The 21,205-nt window shown below is 33.1% G+C and overlaps 1 protein-coding gene across 1 annotated transcript in view; it reads left to right on the top strand.

Annotated features, from left to right (window-relative positions):
* Window positions 1–4,482: 4,482 nt before the first annotated feature.
* Window positions 4,483–21,205, top strand: part of LOC107594441 (microtubule-associated serine/threonine-protein kinase 1-like) — a 31,678-nt gene continuing 14,955 nt past the window's right edge. The window contains 7 exon segments of the mRNA XM_016284497.1: window positions 4,483–4,547; window positions 8,582–8,654; window positions 14,965–15,122; window positions 15,206–15,281; window positions 15,483–15,692; window positions 16,920–17,021; window positions 18,725–18,857. Coding sequence (XP_016139983.1) covers window positions 4,483–4,547; window positions 8,582–8,654; window positions 14,965–15,122; window positions 15,206–15,281; window positions 15,483–15,692; window positions 16,920–17,021; window positions 18,725–18,857 — 817 coding nt within the window.

Below are 21,205 nucleotides of genomic sequence, written 5' to 3'. Positions count from 1 at the left end.
CAAATGTTGGGATGCATGTGTGTGTGTGTGTGTGTGTATATAGGTATATATGTTTTGTATTTTATTTTATTATTGGGGATATTTATTTTAAAGTCCGTGAGTCAGGCCATATATTATATTTTATTTATTATTTTGTTGGGGATATTTAATTTAAAGTTGGTGAGTCTAACAGCTGAAACCAGGCATTTTATTTAATTTAATTTAATTTAATTTAATTTTTTATATTTAATTTAATTTAATTTAATTTTTTATTTTATTTTATTTTATTTTTATTTAATTTTTTATTTAATTAAATTTTATTATTTTTTTATTTTATTTTATTTTATTTTAATAATATTTTATTTAAAATTGGTGAGTGTAACAGGTTTCATTTGCTTTCATTTCATTTCATTTTACTTTAGTTATTTATTAATTTTTGTTTTGTTTTGTTGGGGAAATTTAATTTAAAGTTGATGAGATAAATTTCTTATCTCATGCAGACCTGCTTTTCTCATTACATACCTTCCACTTGAGCCGTTTTTTTTGAAGGTTAGATCTTATTTTAGTGACTCACTGTTTGGTGACACAGGGCTCAGTGGGACGCCGCACATCTGTATCCAAACACAACATATGCTAGTGACTAGTCGTGTTGCTCTCTACAGCAGGAGCAACAGATGAAGCATCAGAGACGGCGCTCTAGAGGCATATGAAAATGAGAAATGTAACAGGTGTGCAGTAAGGATGATGAAGCGTCCCGCCGCGGAGCTGCTCTCTCAGCATTAGTAAATTGACTGCTCTTCTGTAGAGCAAGCAAGCGTTGTGTGTGTTGCGTTCAATAAGTCAATCTCCCTGCTGTTTGTCGGTAAACAGGTTTAGTGTATTAGTTGTGTTGTAATCTAATGTAAGATTAATAGTCTTTATATGAGTGTGTCCTTTGAGAGTCTGAGCAGCTGTTAATTGGGAGGCTGTCTGGGTCAATCTCCATGGCAACCATTGATTTAACCTCTGACCTAGTGATGACAGATTTCCGACTGGAAAATTAGCACTTTCTTTTGTTTGTTTGTGCCTTTTAAAGGTGTCTCGAATCGCACATATTTTTGTGTTCATTCTTCCATCCTCTATTCTTTTTCTTTTAGTAGATGAAAGTTTTTGGGTGATGTTTTTCTCTCTTAATCCCTGAATATATAAGTAGAGGAACAGACGTCACTGTGTCTTGGTCAGATCTCTGTGTCAGTGCACTCACAATCCTTTAAATCCGACACAAAAGAATCACCAGAATTTACATTTACATCAAAACCAAAGGAAATTCATATATTTTGTATACAAGTAATTATATTTATATAATTATAAGTTTTATATAATAAATTTAGATTATTTTTATATATGTATGTATATCTATCAACAGGACTGTGATTCGGCCGTAGGTAATCACAGCGTGCTGAAATACAGCCATATCTCACATCTACGAGTGTCATATTGCATTTATACAACAGTTCGACGACACAAGTGTGTAAAAACATAAGAAACAACAACGGAGTGTCTTTAAAAGCCCTCTTTTGTGCAGAACTACTTCCTCCCGCCATGGATTCAAATCTAAAGTTTGACCGTTTAACAGCTGAGCCCAAGAATCCATTACTAATTCCAAAATGTCACTTTAGAACTAGTAACAAAGGAAAGTTCAATTGCTTCATTAAAAGCTTAATGTATTACTGTAGTAAAAGCGGTGTATTATGTATAGTAGACTTTTATGAGAGAGAGATGGACTGAGCGAGTGTTATTAAATTACCTGCATCTGATTCAGCATTCATTCTTCAACTCAATCTCATATTCACAATAAAACATTAGTTTGAATATTTGTGAAGGGTGATTTCTGAAGACAATGCTGCTCGTTGTTGTTGTTTTTTTTGTTTTGTTTTTTGTTGGCTGCGTCTTACAAGCTGTTGTTGAAAGTAAAAATAATTTCCTTGTTTACAACAGCATTTCAGTCTCTTTCAATATAAAAGTCTTTACTGCTGACTAACTCATGGAAACAGTCTCTTGTCGCCATTTCGCAATACTAAACACTATTATTAAATGCTACTATTATTTATATATTATTTATTGAATAATAATATTTAATAAACAACAACAACAACAGCCATTATAAAAGTTGTTAGGCAATTCAGTCAAAAGTACAAAGGCAGCGCTCTTATATACAGCATTGAAGTTACAAATATAATGTGGTGAGATTTTGCCCTCAACCAAAACTATTTGCTCTGGAACAAATAATAGATAATGAGACCAAAGACCCGCGAGATTTACTCAAAACAAATGATCTCTCATGTTTAACCACTATAGAGACTTCAGAGCCAGCGGTAAATTCCAGAAGATCTGGCCGAGGTGAGGCTGCTCTCGGGCGGCTTCATGAGCACAGAACTAGTGTGTGTTGCCGTACTATACATCGCCGCTGACCATCTGGAGCTCACAACCCCGAAAACGTTGAAGCAAATTTTCAAATAGACGTTATCTATATTAACAAAATGCATATTTGAAGTCTAAACAAGTACATTCTCGCCTAAAAAAAACTCTTAAAACTACATTTTGTGACACAAAACCGTATTATTTAAAAAATATATAGTGGATTTGGGCGTCCGCCATAATACTCGCTGTGAGAAATACCACAAGCAAGTGATACAAACAGTGAAGCTGTTATATATATATATATATATATATATATATATATATATACAGGTGCATCTCAAAAAATGTGAATATCATGAAAAAGTTCTTTTTTTTTGTAACTTATTACAAAAAGTCAAACTTTCATATATTCTAAATTCATTACATGTAAAAAATACCATAGCAACCGAACTTGGTACCTTAGCAACCACATAGCAACACCTTATCAACTACCCATAGTACCCTAGCAACCGCATAGCAACACCCTAGCAACCGACCCAGCTACCTTAGCAACCACACCAAGACCCTATCTATCTATCTATCTATGACAGACTGTATTGCCTTAAAAACATTCAAACTTTAACCTTTTAAAACTACTTTAAACTTCTTCATCTTTTAAAACGTTTCAAACTTTCTGGTCCGGCTTTCTCAAGCCAACTTAAAGTTTGTCTAGACAAACTTTTTTATCTAGATAAGTGTTAAAGCTTCTGAATATACAGCCTCTTATTAGAGCTGTGCGATTAATCAAAATCGTCATAAAATCGCGATTTGAGCTTGCGCGATTTCTAAATCGCTTTATAGCACGATTTTCCGCACCCCCGACCTCGAATGCTATCCGAACGAATCAGAATGCAGCGTGCCTAAATGGAGCACGAGAACAGAACAGACCAGGCAGGCATACAAACATAACTCCGGCAGTATCTTACTGTTTTGTGCATGTAAAAACACATGCAAATTTGCTTGCATCCCCCAAAAATGTGCTAGCTAATCTGGAGGATTGCATCTCTCAGAAGTACAAACATAGCTTGGCTTGTGATTTGTTGCAGGTTTTATGTAATGAATATGTAATTTGTGACATCTGGAATGCTGAACGGTGATCTCATGAGTATTAATTAGAATGTAGACAAATATTTGAAAAGTCTTTACTGTTTTGGAGTAACAAATCAAATCAACTCCTGGCCAGTGAGTATCACTGATATATATTATTATAGATTTATTAATATTTTGAATTGTTTTTATGTTTTTATTTTTATATTTTGTTTTCATTTCAACTGTAAAGTTTTTGTACTTTTGTTGTATGTTTTTTGTCACTTTTACTAGTTTTTTTATTACTGTGTAGTTTTTATTATTTCAATGTTTGAACAGTTTTTTTTTTACTGTTTCGGGGTAAAAAATTAAATAAACTCATGACCAGTGAGTATCTATCTAATTTATTAATATTTTAAATGCCTTTTTATTTTTATATTTTGTTTTCATTTTAAATTGTAACGTTTTTGTACTTTTGCTGTGTTTTTTTTTTTGGTCAGTTGCATTAGTTTTTTCATTACTGTGTAGTTTTTATTTATTATTTCAAAAAACAAAGTATTTTAGTTTAAGCTATTTCAGTATATAAAGTTAAACTAAATGAAAATGAGGAATGTTGCCTTGGCAAGCTGAAATGATATAAGTGTGAGGGCTTTTATTTATTTTTACTTTATTTTATTTTTTTATTTCAATTTATGAAAATGTGTTTATATGGTTTTAGTTTTATTATAATAAACCTGCTCATGGCATATTTTAACAAAAATCCTATATCTAAAATAGTCATTCATGGGTTTATATATGCATATTATGATTAGTCATTGTTGATTTTTGCAGCTTGTTGATCTCTTTTGTATTCAAACTGAATACAATTGCAGACTTACATTTCCAGATTTATTCATATTTCATGTTCAGAGCGTACTGTAGTCATATTCTTTGATATGCAGCATTATACGGCTGTAGTTCCCCTTGAAACCATAAACTGCGTGCTTTCATCCTTCTTTCATCTACTCTTCCTGATGAATTGAGCATTAAAACCCAACAATGACTCCTCCTGATGGCCTGGCAGAGGCTGTAAACGATAAATCAGACATTTCTCTGCTGTTGAAGTGCTTTGCAAACACTGAAAAAACCTCTGTTTTTTTACAGAGAAACACTGAGGGGAGTTAATGAAAGCAAGTTTGCTAAATGGGTCAGTGCTGCTGAATGTCAGTGTTATTGTGGCTGTGTGTGTTTTATTTTTGGCGCTGTATAATGCAGTCGTGATTGGCAGCATCAGAAGAGCATCAGGCGCCGGTGTTTTCTCCACGGGTGGCCGTGTGTGTGTGTGCTGCCTGCTGTCAGAGGTGTTTGTGATTTATTGCCCTCTTCGGCTGGAAGTAAGATCCAGCACAGATCAAGCATATGCACCCAGACGCACACATTTCTTCTCCCGACTATTTTGTTACATGCAAAAAAGCTCAGAAACTGGGGATATAAGATCCGCCTGTCAGTCATGCTTTGTGTTTCAGAGATATGAATGCATCCTGTCTATAAGACACTTCCTGTCTCCAGCTATATGAAAGAGATCTGCATCATATCCATCCAGACATCCAGCCCTCTCTTCTTTACAGTCGAATGTTTACTTTGTGTTATTCATCCACCAGTGATTGTTTTTCTGAGTTCAGATCAGTGCTGTATTTATCTCAAAAATGTAAACTATTAAAACTGTTTTGAGTAATTGAAATATAACTGATATCAATTAAAAAAATTCTATAAATATTAGATGAAAAAGTCAAGTTAAAAGGCAAATAAGTTAGGTACTAAAATAAAAATGCATTAAAATAAAAAAGAAAGCTAAATGGAAAAACAAAAAATAAAAATTACAAAAGCACATAACCAAATTCCTAGAACTTAAGCTAAAATTAAATTCAAATGAAAACTTAAAAATGATCAAAAATAAAAGACTGAAACTGAAAGAAAAAAAAGCCAAACATAAATATTTTAAAAACAAGAAAACTAATGCAAATGACATAAGCAAACAACAAAATTACAAACAAAAAAACTAAACAAAAAAAAAAAGATTAAAATATTTATGTAAAAAAAATATTTATAATAATAATAAATTCTAGATGATCCCACTCTTACTGGTCAGCGTATTGATAAACATTTCTTGAGGTACTAAAACTACTAAAAGTGAAATAAAAATAAATTAAAGCTAAACATAAATATTCAAAAGCAGAACTTTTAATACAGCTTACATAAGAACATAACAAAATTACAGAAATGTCAAATAAAATCTAAAACAAAACAAATATTATTAAAAATAGAACTCATTTGCTTGTTGAATTTTCTCTCACTCCTACTGGTCAGCGTATAGACAGACGTTTCTTAAAGTACTAAAGTTACTGAAATCAAAATAAATGAAAGCTCAACAGAAATATTAAAAAACAACATAAGCTTATAACAAAAACAAATGAAAACAAAAACATACAAATCATTACGATATTAATAAAGATATGACTACTTTGCTTGTTGAATATTCTAGATGATCTCACTTCCACTGATCAGTGTATAAACAGACGTTTCCTGAATGTTTTCATTGGCATTAATGTGCAGAGAACAGCAGGAAGGCCTTTCTCATATTTCAGTAAATGATAAGAAGTGAAATTCACTGCACATGACACGGTATTTGACGAAAGACATTGAACCGAATGGTCCTGGAGGTTCATTTCTCTTGTTAAGGGAGCAAGTGATTAGAAAAGCCATTTCTCAACCAGACATAATTAACAACCTCATTAAGAATCACAGAAAGAGAGAGACAAAAGCAATAGAGATATGGACAAAAACGGTGAAAGACAGGCTAAGAAAGAGACAGAAATTGAGAACAAGAGAGAATTTGGAAATTTTATGCACTCTTTATTTATGTACATTATGGGGGGAAAATCACTCTATAACATGACTTAATTAAAAATAAGAAAATTAAAAAAAAGTGTAAAAATAATAAATAAGTGAAAGCAATTTAACTCTGTTTAAAAGAGCTTTATAAGAGATATACAGATATTTTTATGATTTTTCACACTCCTTTATTTATACAATTTGTAAAAAAAAAACTAAAAAAACATCTTATAACGTCAAATAATAAAAATTTAATTTAGGAAAGAAAAATCTAGTCTAAAAATGTAACTAACTATTCATTAAAAACATTTAAAAATGAAGAACTAATTCTAATTACAAAGAGGCAAAGAGATGGAAAGAATTTTGTTTTTGAATTTTCACATGCTTTCATTTATTCACAACTGGGGCAAAACGGTAATAAAGAAGAAAACGCAATAAAATAACTGAAAGCAATCACAAACACATTTTTTAAATAACTAATTCTAATTATGAAGAGGCAAAGAGATGGAAGTATTTTGTTTTTTAATTTTCACATGCTTTCATTTAATTGGGGCAAAACAGTAATAAAACAGAAGAAAACCGAAAGCAATCTCAAACACATTTGTTTTTTAAATAACTAATTTTAATTACAAAGAGATGGAAGTATTTATATTTTATTTTTTGAATGCATTTATTCATTTGGGACGAAACGGTAACCTTATAACTGAACAATGACCTATTCATTAAAATTCCATTTAAGAAAACCGAATAAAAATCAATAAAATAATAAATGTGAAAGCATCACATAGTCTAACTCTCCATTTGAAAGCGAGAGATGGGGTAGAGTGAGAGACAGAGAGAGGTGAGAGGCTTATAAATAAAACTTGTGGCTGCAGGCAGAAGATCATGAGAAGATTTTTATGAATCTTCTCAAACTGTCATGTTTTTGTGATCTCTGATATTCCGAGATGCAGAGCGACGACAAGAAGGAAGGTGGAGGACAATTAGCTGTTTTATCTCCGCTGGGCTGCTGTCTCTCTCACACATTACTTACACAACATCCTGCAGTCTGATGCTAATGCACTTCTGTTAAATATTTCACAATGCACACGCTCTATCTGTCCTGCTACAATGTGATTTCTTGTCACCGCGCGTTAGGCTCTTCATGATAAGAAAGAAGCCGAGGAGAGAATCGCATTCGGTCTGACAACTGCTGCAATTTTCAGATGTGTATTTTTAGTTCCACCTCTTCCCCTCATGTTTTGTCCTATTTTCTTAAGATATTCTCCTTTTGAAGTGGATACTGAACATTTAATTGTGGTATTTTGTGAGAATTAGACTCAAGAACATCAGTTTTCATTTTAATGCTGAAGCTGTGCATACTTCTATGCGACGGTTGCCTAGTAACCACACAAGAATGCATGAAACGGAACTTATAAACTCTGCCCACAAAGAACTGTGAAAACTGCACTTTACTCGCTCACATTTAATGTTTTACACAAGAAACATCAAACATACGAGTTTCAAACAGCCAGACGGGAAGCCACGCCCCCAATGCACACCATTGGTTGAGCTGATGTTTCTGTTTGCTGCTGCTAGTGGCACTGAAATGACACACTTTATCAACAGAAAGAAATTACTTTTTTTATATATATATTTTTTTAAGTCTGTTATGCTCATCAAAGCTGCATTTATTTAATAAAAAAATGCAGTAAAAGCTGTAAAATTGTTAATTTAAAATAACTGTTTTCTATTTGAATATGTTTTGAAATGTAATTTATTTCTGTGATCAAAGCTGAATTTTCAGCATTATTACTCTAGTCTTCAGTGTCACATGATCCCTCAGAAATCATTCTAATATGCTGATTTACTGCTCAAGAAACATTTCTGATTATTATCAATGTTGAAAACAGTTGTACTCCTTAATATATTTGTGTAAAATGTGACACTTTTTTGATGAATAGAAAGTGAAAAAACAGAATTAATTTAAAATAGAAATCTTTCCTGCCATTTTAAATGTCTTTACTTTCATCTTTGCATTAAAATATTTAGTATTAATTTCACATACTGAACATGCCTACGTTTTAATTTTGCTTTATCCTTTTAATTTTAATGTGGGAGGGACAATGAAACATTTAGCTGAACTTTAGCTTTTAAACATTTTGTTGAAATGAACAATATTTATTTCAATTTTATTTTTCACTTAAGATAAACTCTGATAAACTATGGTAATAATGTGCAAAATCTGGTGCATTTATGGATCATGAAACTGTGTGTCCCTGCGTAGGGCTGATGGCAGACGCTGGTCTCTGGCCTCTCTTCCCTCCTCTGGATATGGGACCAACACACCCAGCTCAACGGTACAGGACAAACTCACCCATAGAGTGCTGCTGCATTTATACCTTTGACTAAATAGCCACTTAAAGGTGCTGTTAGCCATTTTGCCAAAGTACTGCAGACACTGATATACTCCTCCACCATAAAACACACATGGATATATGAAATAGGGATGAATCATAATGGGTGAGAATGATGAATTTACAAAGAATCATAATGGGTGGAAAAACAATGGAGAAATGGTCCATTCTGCCCTTTTATTCATCATTATTTAAAAAAAGATAATAGTGCATTGTCTAGATCCAGTGCAAGAATTCGGAATTGTTATAATTTATAAAAAGGTAAAAATTTTCATAGATATAGTCTGTAATTTAAATTAATGTCTGGTAATTATATAATATTAATTATATTTGGAATATGGGTTTCATTAAAGCAACTTGACGTCTTTGAGATCAAATGTGTGTTGCATAAAAATTCTGTTTTTATATTCTTACATTTTTATATTCTCTCAAACTCCTGAAAATAATGAGCTCAACTGCGCATTTCACTCCTGAATATGGATATCTGAATGAAGTTACATTACCATGTACTGTATAGTGTGCTCAGAAGTGTGAAGCTACTGCTGAAAATGCTTGTGTTCTGCATTATATATAATACATATATTTAGATTTTGTGTATGTATATATATATATATATATATATATATGGGCCATTCTACAGAATTGGTGCAAACTGCTGTCCCACAACCAAAAAACACATTTAAAAAGCATTTAAGTAATTAAATCTTAGATGTTTATTAAGATATTTCTATTATCTATTGAAACCCACAATAATATTTAAAATATTAGTAAGCTTAATATATATAAAACCATCATTTATTGGGTACTTTCAATTGTGAGGTGGCTGTCCCGAACACTAACCCCTAAATTTAAACTAATGAAAATATTGAAATAATTTTTTTATTTTTTCCATTGTTGTTTTAGAAGTATATTTTTGATTCTTTTAAAAATTGAAGTTCAAAAAAAATATTTATTTTATATTTTCTTTGTAAAATATGAAACTTTATGTAAAAAAATGTGTCCCGCATTTTTAATGTCACTACCGAAACGTGTATGTTTAGTCCATTGGTCGAGACTTTAAACACACCCATAAATTTATAAATCAGAAAATATTCCAGTGTCCTTCTATCTCATAGCTACAAGGTGTGAGTAGATAGGTCTTATCATTTTGAGGCAAATGTGTTCAAAAGTCTGAAAAATCTGTGTAACTTTAAGGAACATCACTACCGAACAACTTTTTTGGGAGTTAATCCATAACATTTAGTTTTGAAGTGTATACCACTGTTCAGAACTGTGCTAGCTAACCATGTGCTGTTTAGCATCTTTGAGCTAGGTTCAAAAGTATCTAAAATTGTCACTACCGAAACATTTGGTGGGGTTTCGGTAGTGACATCTTTGTGTTTTTTGGGGGTGTTATCCCATAGAATTGTCACTACCGAAGCATGTCATCATTGTTTCGGTAGTGACAAAAAGGAATACATAACCCTCATATTTGGAGGAAATAAACTAAATTTTAGTACAGTTTTGCAGTTTTTAGTAGTGTTTTAGTATGTGAGTTAAAATTCTGTAATGTGATGTGGTTGCTACCAAAGCATTACTGGCACAACCGAAAATGTGCAGTCACCACCGAAACATTTTGCTTCAATGTATATTCAAACTAGTGAATCCTTTGTGTGATCAACTTTTTGCCTTTTACAAAGAACAATTGGATTCAAAATACAACAAATCTAATAAATTACCTCTGAGAAATCAATAAAATAGCAAAAAAATATATTCGCAATCTAGATGTAAGCAAAATCTTAATAGGTCAATATAACCTTTCTAATTAAATTATTATTACTGTGTTTCGGTAGTGACAAGTTTGGGGAGAGGACAAATCTCTGAAAATACAATATGAGAATTAACTGCACAATTACTAGAAATGTGTACCTTGGATATTATACAATTTGCATACATACACATTTTCTGGAAAAAGACCATCTTTTCTTTTTTAAGATGTTTCCAACTCTGACTTTGGACCAATTCTGTAATATATATATATGTAATGTATATAGATATAGATATACTGTATATATAATATAAAATGCAAAAAACAAACACACTTTTGTTTTTTCTTTTCTTATATATCTCACATGCTCATAAGCAGCTGATTGCCTGTATAGCAGCATATGTCACACAAACACAATGTCAAGTTGAACAGGCCACATTCGATAGAATAAAGCCAAGAAAAAACAGACAGCAAACAGCATCAGTAGCCTTACACATATGTAACCCTGGAGCACAAAGTTAAGTTGCTGGGGTATATTTGTAGCAATAGCCAAAAATACATTGTATGGGTCAAAATTATTGATTTTTCTTTTATGCCAAAAATCATTAGGATATTAAGTAAAGATCATGTTCCATGAAGATATTTTGTAAATTTCCTACTGTAAATATATTAAAACTTAATTTTTGATTAGTAATATGCATGGCTAAGAACTTCATTTGGACAGCTTTAAAGGCGATTTTCTCAACATTTAGATTTTTTTGCACCCTCAGATTCCAGATTTTCAAATAGTTGTATCTCGGCCAAATATTGTTCTGTCCTAGCAAAACTTATTTATTCAGCTTTCAGATGATGTATAAATCTCAATTACGAAAAATTGACCCTTATGACTGGTTTTGTGGTCCAGGGTCACAGATTATCTTTTATTTCTTGTTCTATTCGTGCCAATGCAGAAAACAAGTTGGTGTTCATCCAACCATTTGACGAATGCTTGAGCTGCTCAGTTGTTGGTTGTGATAATGTCAATGGCTGTCAGTCTGTGGAGTGTTTGGTGATCAAATGCTCTTCATGGTTGAAATAATGGTTTAACTGGTGGTTCTTGGGAAGTGTTCTTGGGTTCATCTGTTTTTTTCTCATAAACTCAAGTTGCTTTTGGCCTTTAATTGACTCTAGAGTGACATATATTTGTGATTAAAGCCAAAATCATTCACTCATTAACACGGGGTAACGTCGAGTAGGAGTGAAAATCATTACTGCAGGCCTGTGTGTTTCATTTACAACTCACTCCACTCATTTGGGTCGGTAATCTTCTTTTATAAGTCTATCCTGGATTTACTGCACAAGACATGTGGAGCATACACAAATAAATGAAGTTAGACAGCTCAAGCGCATTATAAACCTCGTAAAATGGCTTTGGCTCTGTATATTCAAGCATGCTGTATATTCAATGAAATGACAAAAGCCATGATTCTGGAGACATGCGACAAAATATGCTATATAGAATACAAAAAGTCGAAAATTTAACATAACTTTATAAAATCGTGTAAAATATATTAGCATTTTCTTACAAAATGTGTTTTTTCCTCATCATTTTATGTGTCAACACCAGGATTATTATCATTAGCTAAAACTAATAACATCTGAAAATAAAAACGTACGTGAAATAAAATACAAAAATGTTTATAAAAAGCAAAATATTAAATTATGCATTAAAATGCTTAATATGTTATGTTGATAATACATTTTGTATAATTAATAATATATATATAATTAATTTATTATTTATATATAAGAAATATACAAATCATAAATATAAACAATTACACTTATTTTATTTCAGCTATTCACCAAGGCAACATTTCTAATTTTCCTAATTAGTCCTAATTACTCCTAAAGTACTACAAGAAGTAAAACTACATGAAGAAAATTCTATAACTATATAGACATATTTATAAAATCCTAATAAAAAAAAGAAAAAATACAACAAAATTACTAAAACTAACTAACATGAAAATGAAAATAAAGTCTCATTCAAAATATTAACAAAAACTAGAATAGTTTTGACCAATTATACTAAAATAGCACTAATCCACACTGTCAGATTGATTGATTGACATCCTTCAGGATAAAGCCTGATTTGTTATTATCTGATTTTCTAAATGTTTTCATAAATATAAAAACCCAGCTGTGAATCCTTAATAAAAGTATATATTTTTAGTAGACATAGTAGCAATATTTCTTTAAGATATACTTATTTATATTTCTGTTTAAGTTAGAAATTTGAATGAGTACGATGTACCAAGATAGGCAGGTTTTTGGTGTCAGTTTGTTGTGGTATCAAACACAAAAGACCCCTGAAAATGTGTCCAGCAGTGCAATCACTGGAAATATGGATCAGTGGATAAATAAATAATATGGATCACCAGATAAAGACATATGTGGACATGCAATACTGAGTTGAGTCGAGTAAAGCAATAAGCCCCAAGAAGCCATGGTTTACAGTGAATTTACATTACATTTACATTTAGTCAGTTAACAGATGCTTTTATCCAAAGCGACTTACAAATGAGGACAATAGAAGCAATCAAAATCAACAAAAGAGCAATAATATACAAGTGCTATAACAAGTCTCAGTTAGCTTAACGCAGTACACGTAGCAAGAGTTTTTAAAATAATATAATAAATAAAAAGAAAACCGATAGAATAGAAAAAGAATAGAGCAAGCTAGTGTTAGAGGTCTTTTGTGCTTTTGTTAATTGTATAATAAATGAAAAGAAAACAGATAGAATACAAAAAGATTAGAAAGCTAGAGTTTTTTTATTTTTAAGAATAGAATTAGAATAGAGAGTGCTAGAGTTAGAGGGTCAAATAAAGATGGAAGAGATGTGTTTTTAGCCGATTCTTGAAGATGGCTAAGGACTCAGCTGCTCGGATTGAGTTGGGCAGGTCATTCCACCAGGAGGGAACATTTAATTTAAAAGTTCCTAAAATTGATTTTGTTCTTTGGGATGGCACAATAAAGCGATGTTCACTTGCAGAATGCAAGCTTCTAGAGGCACATAATTGAATTGAAAAGTAATGAATTTAGGTAAAGGTGTGCAGAGCCAGTGGTGGTTTTGTAGGCAAACATCAATGCCTTGCATTTTATGCGAGCAGCTATTGATAGCCAGTGCAAATTGATAAACAGAGAGTGACTTGCATTCTTTTGGGCTGATTAAAAATTAATCTTGCTGCCGCGTTCTGGATTAATTGTAAAGGTTTGATAGAACTGGCTGGAAGACCTGCCAAGAGAGCATTGCAATAGTCCAGCCTGGACAGAACAAGAGCTTGAACAAGGAGTTGTGAAGCATGTTCTGAAAGAAAGGGCCTGATCTTCTTGATGTTGATTAAAGCAAATCTGCAGGACCGGACAGTTTTAGCAATGTGGTCTGAGAAAGTCAGCTGATCATCAATCATAACTCCAAGGTTTCTGGCTGTTTTTGAAGGAGTTATGGTTGATGTGCCTAACTGGATGGTGAAATTGTGATGAAACAATGGGTTTGATGGAACCACAAGCAGTTCTGTCTTGGCAAGATTGAGTTGAAGGTGATGGTCCTTCGTCCAGCAAGAAATGTCCGTTAGACAAGCTGAGATGCAAGCAGCCATCGTCGGATCATCAGGATGGAATGAGAGGTAGAGTTGAGTGTCATCAGCATAGCAGTGGTATGAAAAGCCATGTTTCTAAATGACAGAACCTAGTGATGCCATGTAGACAGAGAAGAAAAGTGGTCCAAGAACTGAGCCCTGAGGCACCCCAGTAGCTAGATGTTGCGACTTGGACACCTCACCTCTCCAAGATACCTTGAAGGACCTATCTGAGACGTAAGACTCAAACCACTGGAGTGCGGTTCCTGAGATGCCCTTTGCCAATAGGGTTGACAGGAGGATCTGGTGGTTAACTGTGTCAAAAGCAGCGGACATTTATAACATAAATTATAATTATAATATAATTTATAACAGCTAAGGGGCATTGCCTAAAACCCCTTTAGCTGTTATAAATTCACTGTAAACCACGGCTTCACGGGGCTTATTGCTTTTATAAAACGGTTATTCCATATACGTAGTAAGATTTCACAAAATAAAACAGAGCAAATAAAGTGTAATGATATTAATAAAAACAGTATTCTTCCACCAAACCATGTAGTTCCTCAGAATCAATTGTGGTTGCAAAAAAGTGGTTGCCAAGCAACAGACAAACATAAACAAAGGTGTATGTTTGTAGTGTAATTTACAATGGTAGCAATATTTCTTTCAAATATACTTATTCAAATTTCTAACTTAAACAGAAATATAAATGAGTACGATGTACCAAGATAGGCAGGTTTTTGGTGTCTTAAATCAATGGCAACCCTGATTTATTTGTGCAAATATTGTTATTTTCAAACCAAATGGTGACATTGTGAGACATTTTTTGGTCCCATGTGTATCCTTTATAATGTGATTTCTCACTGGGTTGTGTTGTTTCTTTAGTCTTCCAGCTCGTCTCAGGAGCGGCTGCATCAGTTGCCGTTCCAGCCCACACTGGACGAGCTGCACTTCCTGTCCAAACACTTTGGCAGCACTGAGAGCATCACTGACGACGACGGCCGGAGATCACCGCATGTGCGGCCGCGCTCGCGGAGTCTGAGGTGCACAGGCACACACAAAGCACATCTCAACCAATTTATGCAAAATGTCACTTTTATCGTCCCCTCTCTGTTTCTCTCTGCAGTCCAGGGCGATCACCTTCCTGTTACGATAATGAGATTGTTATGATGAACCATGTTTATAAGGAGCGGTTCCCTAAGGTTAGCGAAACACAAACAAACACTTCAGACTAAAATTAGATTGCATCCCATATAGTATCATTGTGATTGCATTGTTGCATTATTTTCTGGAAATATTGACGAGTGTTAATTTTGAACTCTAGTTTGTCTCTCTAACTAAGCTCATATGTATCCCCTGTTAATGAAGACGTTATTTAAAAGCTGTCTATCTGTTATCTTCAGGCCACGGCTCAGATGGAGGAGCGCTTGGCTGAGTTCATCGAGTCGTACTCACCTGAGAACGTGCTGCCGCTGGCTGATGGGGTCCTCAGCTTCATCCACCACCAGATCGCAGAGCTGTCCCGAAACTGCCTGACCAAATCTCGAGAAGGCCTCATCACCACCGTCTACTTCTATGAGCTGCAGGAAAACCTGGAGAAGCTGCTGCATGAAGTGAGCATATGTGTGGGCTGGATATGAGTATGTGTGTTTCAGCTAATATGAATTCATATCTCACTTTACTTGACTGGATTATTAAATTGTTTTATTAGTTACATAATATTTCATTAGCTTAATGTTTGTTTGTTTAAAGAAATTACCTAGTTAATATCCAGTTAAAGGATCATTTGTAATAGATTTTTTATTGCATCTCTGATTACTTTTTTTTTTGTTGTGTGTGTGTTTGTTAAAATACCAGAAATAGTTTTCCTTATTAAGCATCGTAGCCTTCAACTGTTTCAATAGATCAAATTGATTCAATTAAAAATTATTAGAAGAACTAGTATTATCTTTAAAAAGTACCATCTTGCTAATATTATCTATAAAAAGTGCCATCTCATCACCTATAACAGATGTATCAAAACGAGAATAAAATTCATTATAGTTATTAGATAGAAGAAAATTAGCATCATAATTCTCCATTGGCGTTTGTTGATTTGATACCCATGTACTTACTTCAGCCATACTCTTAATTCCTTTCCAGGCAGCTTTAAGATTACCTTGCATAAACACACCCTCAATCTTATTATATACACATATATACATTTTAAAATATATAATTTTTTTTATTTCCACGTCATCAGACATAGCAAAATTCACTTGAAGTTTCAATACTACGGAGGACCAATTTTTTTAATTATTTATGTAAATTAATTAAATATTTTAATACTTATTTTAATAAATAAACATTAAATAGTAAAACATTAAATATTTTAATAAATACATTTTTTTAAATGATGAGTTGACAGCTGTAACCCTGCAAATGAAAAAAGTAAATGTCACATGCTTGTACTTACATGAAAAATCAATCCAAAGGTGATGATAGAAAAAATAATGCTTTTTAATGCTAAATACAATAGACATTTATTAATTTGTTTAGTATTTGAATAATGATTTTAAAGATTTTAAGTTATTACTAAGTATTTAATTATGTATTTAAAGATTGATTTAAATATTTTAAATATTTATTTCATTATTTAATTTGGAGTTATTTGGCCCTCTATACTCAACAGCCATGATCATTTCTTTGAGCTTCAGATTTTGAAAACAGATTTATATTTGTCTACAGAAGTCATTTCAGATTTCAGTAGTCAAAAGTGGCTCTTAAAGAATGAAGAATTACTCAAATATTAATCCTTTGTTTTTTTTGTTTTTATTTAATGATCTTGTGTTATCTGTCAGGCTTATGAGCGATCAGAGAGCTCGGAGCTGACCTTCATCATAGAGCTGGTGAAGAAACTCTTCATCATCATCTCCCGCCCTGCCCGACTGCTTGAATGTCTGGTGAGAGTCTCCGCACACACACACACATGCGCGTACACACACACACACACGCACACACACACACATGCACACACACACACACACACACACACACACACACTTGACTTGATCTGCCGGTCGCTAGGCTTGGTTGCTTCTTCAGCTTACGTTGTGCAGTTGCCATGGCAACTGGCTGATGGGGTCACCAGGGGTCAGGAGAAGAAAGTACAATGTGCTGAAAGGCTTGAGTGTAACAAACCCTTCGACTGGTATTATCAAACACAAAGGACCCCTGAAAATGTGTCCAGCAGTGCAATCACTGGAAATACGGATCAGTGGATAAATAAATAATATGGATCACCAGATAAAGACATATGTGGAAATGCAATACTGAGTTGAGAATTATTTTGGTAACACTTTACAATAAGGTCCCATCAGTGAGCATTAGGGATGTACATCTCCATAACTGAGGCTGATGCGATACGCATCTCGATGCTGAGCCAACGATGCGATACATTAAAGATACATATGAAGCAGCTACCAATGTAATACGATACGATTCATCCCTATTACGATGCAATGCGATCCGATTTCGATTCAACACAATGCGATTCCATGCAATTCGATGTAATGGAAAAAATTATGCTATGCAATTCAATATGGTACAGATAGTTTGTTTTATTTCTTTGGTTCAGATAGACAGCAAATCATAAATAAACTGACTTCTAACTCCTCGGTCTTCGTAGTGTTGCGATACGTCATATTCACGTAGCAGCAGTGGTGATAAAAGCTAGAACGCACCTGAGAAACAGTTTAGAAAGAAGAAATCAATCGACATATAAAATATTGGTCACTTTCTAAATAATAAAAGTATAGTGCATCTACTAATAATTATATATAAATTAATCGGTTCTTACGATGCAAATATGTTAGAAACGATGCATCGTGATACAAATGCCAACTTGTATCCAATGCACACTTCTTTTAAATTGATGCATCGTATCGTTAACTTTTATGTTGATGCATCGATGCGAATCGGTGAATCTTACCATCCCTAGTGAACATTGGTTAATGCATTAACTAACAATGAGCAATAGTATATTATTAATAGTAGTATATTAACGGTTCATTTCAGTTCATGTTAACTCAGGTCCATTAAATATTGAGATATAATTTTTATTTGAATAATGTATTAGTAAATGGTGAAATCTAAGATTCATAAATTATTTATGAATGATTATTTCAGTATTTTTCATTGTTAGTTCATGTAAATTAATGTTAACAGATGGAACCTTATTGTAAAGTGTTACCATTATTTTATCTGAATACCTAAATGGTGTATTACAGTTTCCACAAAAATATGAAGCAGCAGCTGTTTTCAACATTTATAATAATCAGAAACATTCCTTAAGCAGCAAATCAGCATGTTTTCACGATTCCTGAAGGAACATGTGACGCTGAAGACTGGAGTAATGCTGCTGAAAATTCAGCTTTGATTCACAGGAATAAATTACATTTTAAAATATATTCAAATAAAAAAACCTTACTTTAAATTCTAATAATATTTCACAATATTACTGTATTTTTTATCAAATAAATGCAGCCTTGGTGAGTATAAGAGACTTCTTTCAAAAATATTAAGAATTCTACAAACCCAAGGCATGTATTTGACTGCAGAATGCAGCAACTGACCATAAAACAACATTATTTGCGTGTTGTTTCAGGAGTTTAACCCTGAAGAGTTCTACCACCTACTGGAGGCAGCAGAAGACCACGCTAAAGAGGGCCAGCTAATGAAAGCAGACATCCCGCGATACATCATCAGCCAGCTCGGCCTGACCAGAGACCCTCTGGAAGGTGAGAGACTAACACCACTGAACATCCTCACACAGCGAGCACGTTTGTCTCTGGAGGGAAAGAGCGTAGAAGAAGCCGGAGAGAGGCAGGGAAATGTAGGTCATGCTAAGAGACATTGTTGAGATTATGGAGCAGGTTAAGGTGGGGTGCACAGGCGGTGAGAAGTTTGTATTCCAGCCAAGAAAGCAGGGAAATGTGTAAGCACCGCTGTGAACCTGGCAAACAGCAGCCCGCTCTGAGTAATGGGGCTTTTTATAAAAACACACACTTACTCTCTCTCTCTCATTGCACAACTAAACACAACACAACACTTTTCAGGCAGAAAATGCACTCTGAATATCTTTGAATGCTGCTCGGTCTATTTAGTTAAAGCTGAAGGAGTGTGTTTTCTTTTCTATCCCAGCTTAATTTACAGATATATGTAAGAGGTTTCTATGTTCATTTCCACCATATAAACAATGTGACTCAATGCTCTTTGTTTTGTTTGTTTCAGCATCTCACCAGCTCTAATTAGTAGCATTGGCTCAACCAATAGCGTTGAGTTTAGGCTATTGACTGACCAATGGCAGACTGGGGTAGCGTTTGAAAAACAATCATTATTTTTGCAATTCAGTTTAGTGCATCAAATCAGCATATTAGAATGATTTCTGAAGGATCATGTGACACTGAAGACTGAAGTAATGATGCTGGAAATTCAGCTTTGATCACAGCAATAAATTTCATGCTATAATATATTCGAATAGAAAATAGTTATTTTAAATCGTAATAATATTTCATAATTTTACTGTTTTTACTGTATTTTTGATTAAATGAATGCAGCCTTGACGGGCAGAAGAGACTATTTTCAAACACATTAAAAAACCTTAATGACCCCCAAACGTTTGAACAGTAGCGTATGTTATTACTATTATATATTTAATTTGATTTGAAATTTGTGGCTGATAATTGTACTAAAAACTTAAAAAATGAAAATGTCAACTAGTTTCTCAAACAGCACGTTTATGTAATTTTATTCCTCGAAGGCCGTTAATTGTATTGCAATTCAGTTTAGTGACACTAATAGCACAGATATTACACAATTTAATTTAAAATGTAAACAATGAACTTTAATTGAACATTCAACCTAATTTAGTTAACTTAATTTCATTGCATTCAATGAGTGAACAATGCATAGCTAATCCTTTTCATTTGGGACTGTATGCATCATTTTCATTGTTGTTTTTATTGAATATGATTATGTCCTAATGAGATTTCACAGATCTGTCAGATTCAGACGTCATTTATCTGGGTGCAGTTTTAAATCCTGCACTGCTCTGCATGTCATCCAGCTTTAGTTGGATGCTGTGAAACTGCATCCCTGGGAAAACAGATTTCACTTGGGTCTGTGAAATTGCAAAGACTCGTTTCAGTCCTCTCACTTCATTTTCTGGCTGCACAAGATGAAATGAAGTTTAAAATTATTATCTATATTGCGGTTTATTGAACTCAGCTAGAGTCTGACAAAGAAAGTGCTGTTTTAATTGCTGCTTTCGAGCTTGTTTGTGTTTATTTCAGTGTTGTTTATTTATATCAGTCTTTATTTAGATCAGTGATGCTTAATTTTTCTCTCTTGAATGGATGGTTGCTGTGGCGACTGGAGGTGTTGTTTTTAGACTCGATTAGGCAGCATGCTCTTGATTGCTCATAGACAGGCAGATGGCTAATTATTTATGAATGATAGATAAGATTCTTTTTTCGAAAGAAATTAATACATTTATTCAACAAGGATGCATTGATCAAAAGTGTAAGTAAAGATGTTTATAATGTTACAAAAGAAATCTGTTTCAAATAAATGCTGTTCTTTTGAACTTTTTATTGATCAAAGAATCCTCATAAAATGTATCACGGTTTACATGCATTTTTTTAAATACATTGATAATCAGAAATGTTTCATATTAGCATATTAGACTGATTTCTGAAAGATCGTGTGACACTGAAGACTGGGGAATAAATCAGCTTTGCATCACAGAAATAAATTACATTTTAAAATATATTCAAATAGAAAATAGTTATTTTAAATTATAATATTATTTCATAATTTTACTGTTTTTATTGTATTTTTAATCAAATAAATGCAGCCTTAAGAATAAGAGACTTCTATGATAAAAATGTGGATCTTGCTGACCACAAATTTTTGAACAGTGGTATATTTTATTATTATTAATATATGCATTACATGCACGTATATGCATAATTGGTTTTGTTTTATTTGACTCGAAACTTCAGTCTATTAATTGAACTAGAAACTTGTCGAACATCTCAAACAACACATTTATGTAATTTTTTCTTCAACGCCAGTGCATGATTAT

The sequence above is a fragment of the Sinocyclocheilus grahami genome, unplaced genomic scaffold, assembly GCF_001515645.1.
Source record: "Sinocyclocheilus grahami isolate Dianchi unplaced genomic scaffold, SAMN03320097.WGS_v1.1 scaffold183.1, whole genome shotgun sequence".
NCBI lineage: Eukaryota > Metazoa > Chordata > Actinopteri > Cypriniformes > Cyprinidae > Sinocyclocheilus > Sinocyclocheilus grahami.
This window is presented reverse-complemented; position numbering and strand designations above follow the sequence as displayed.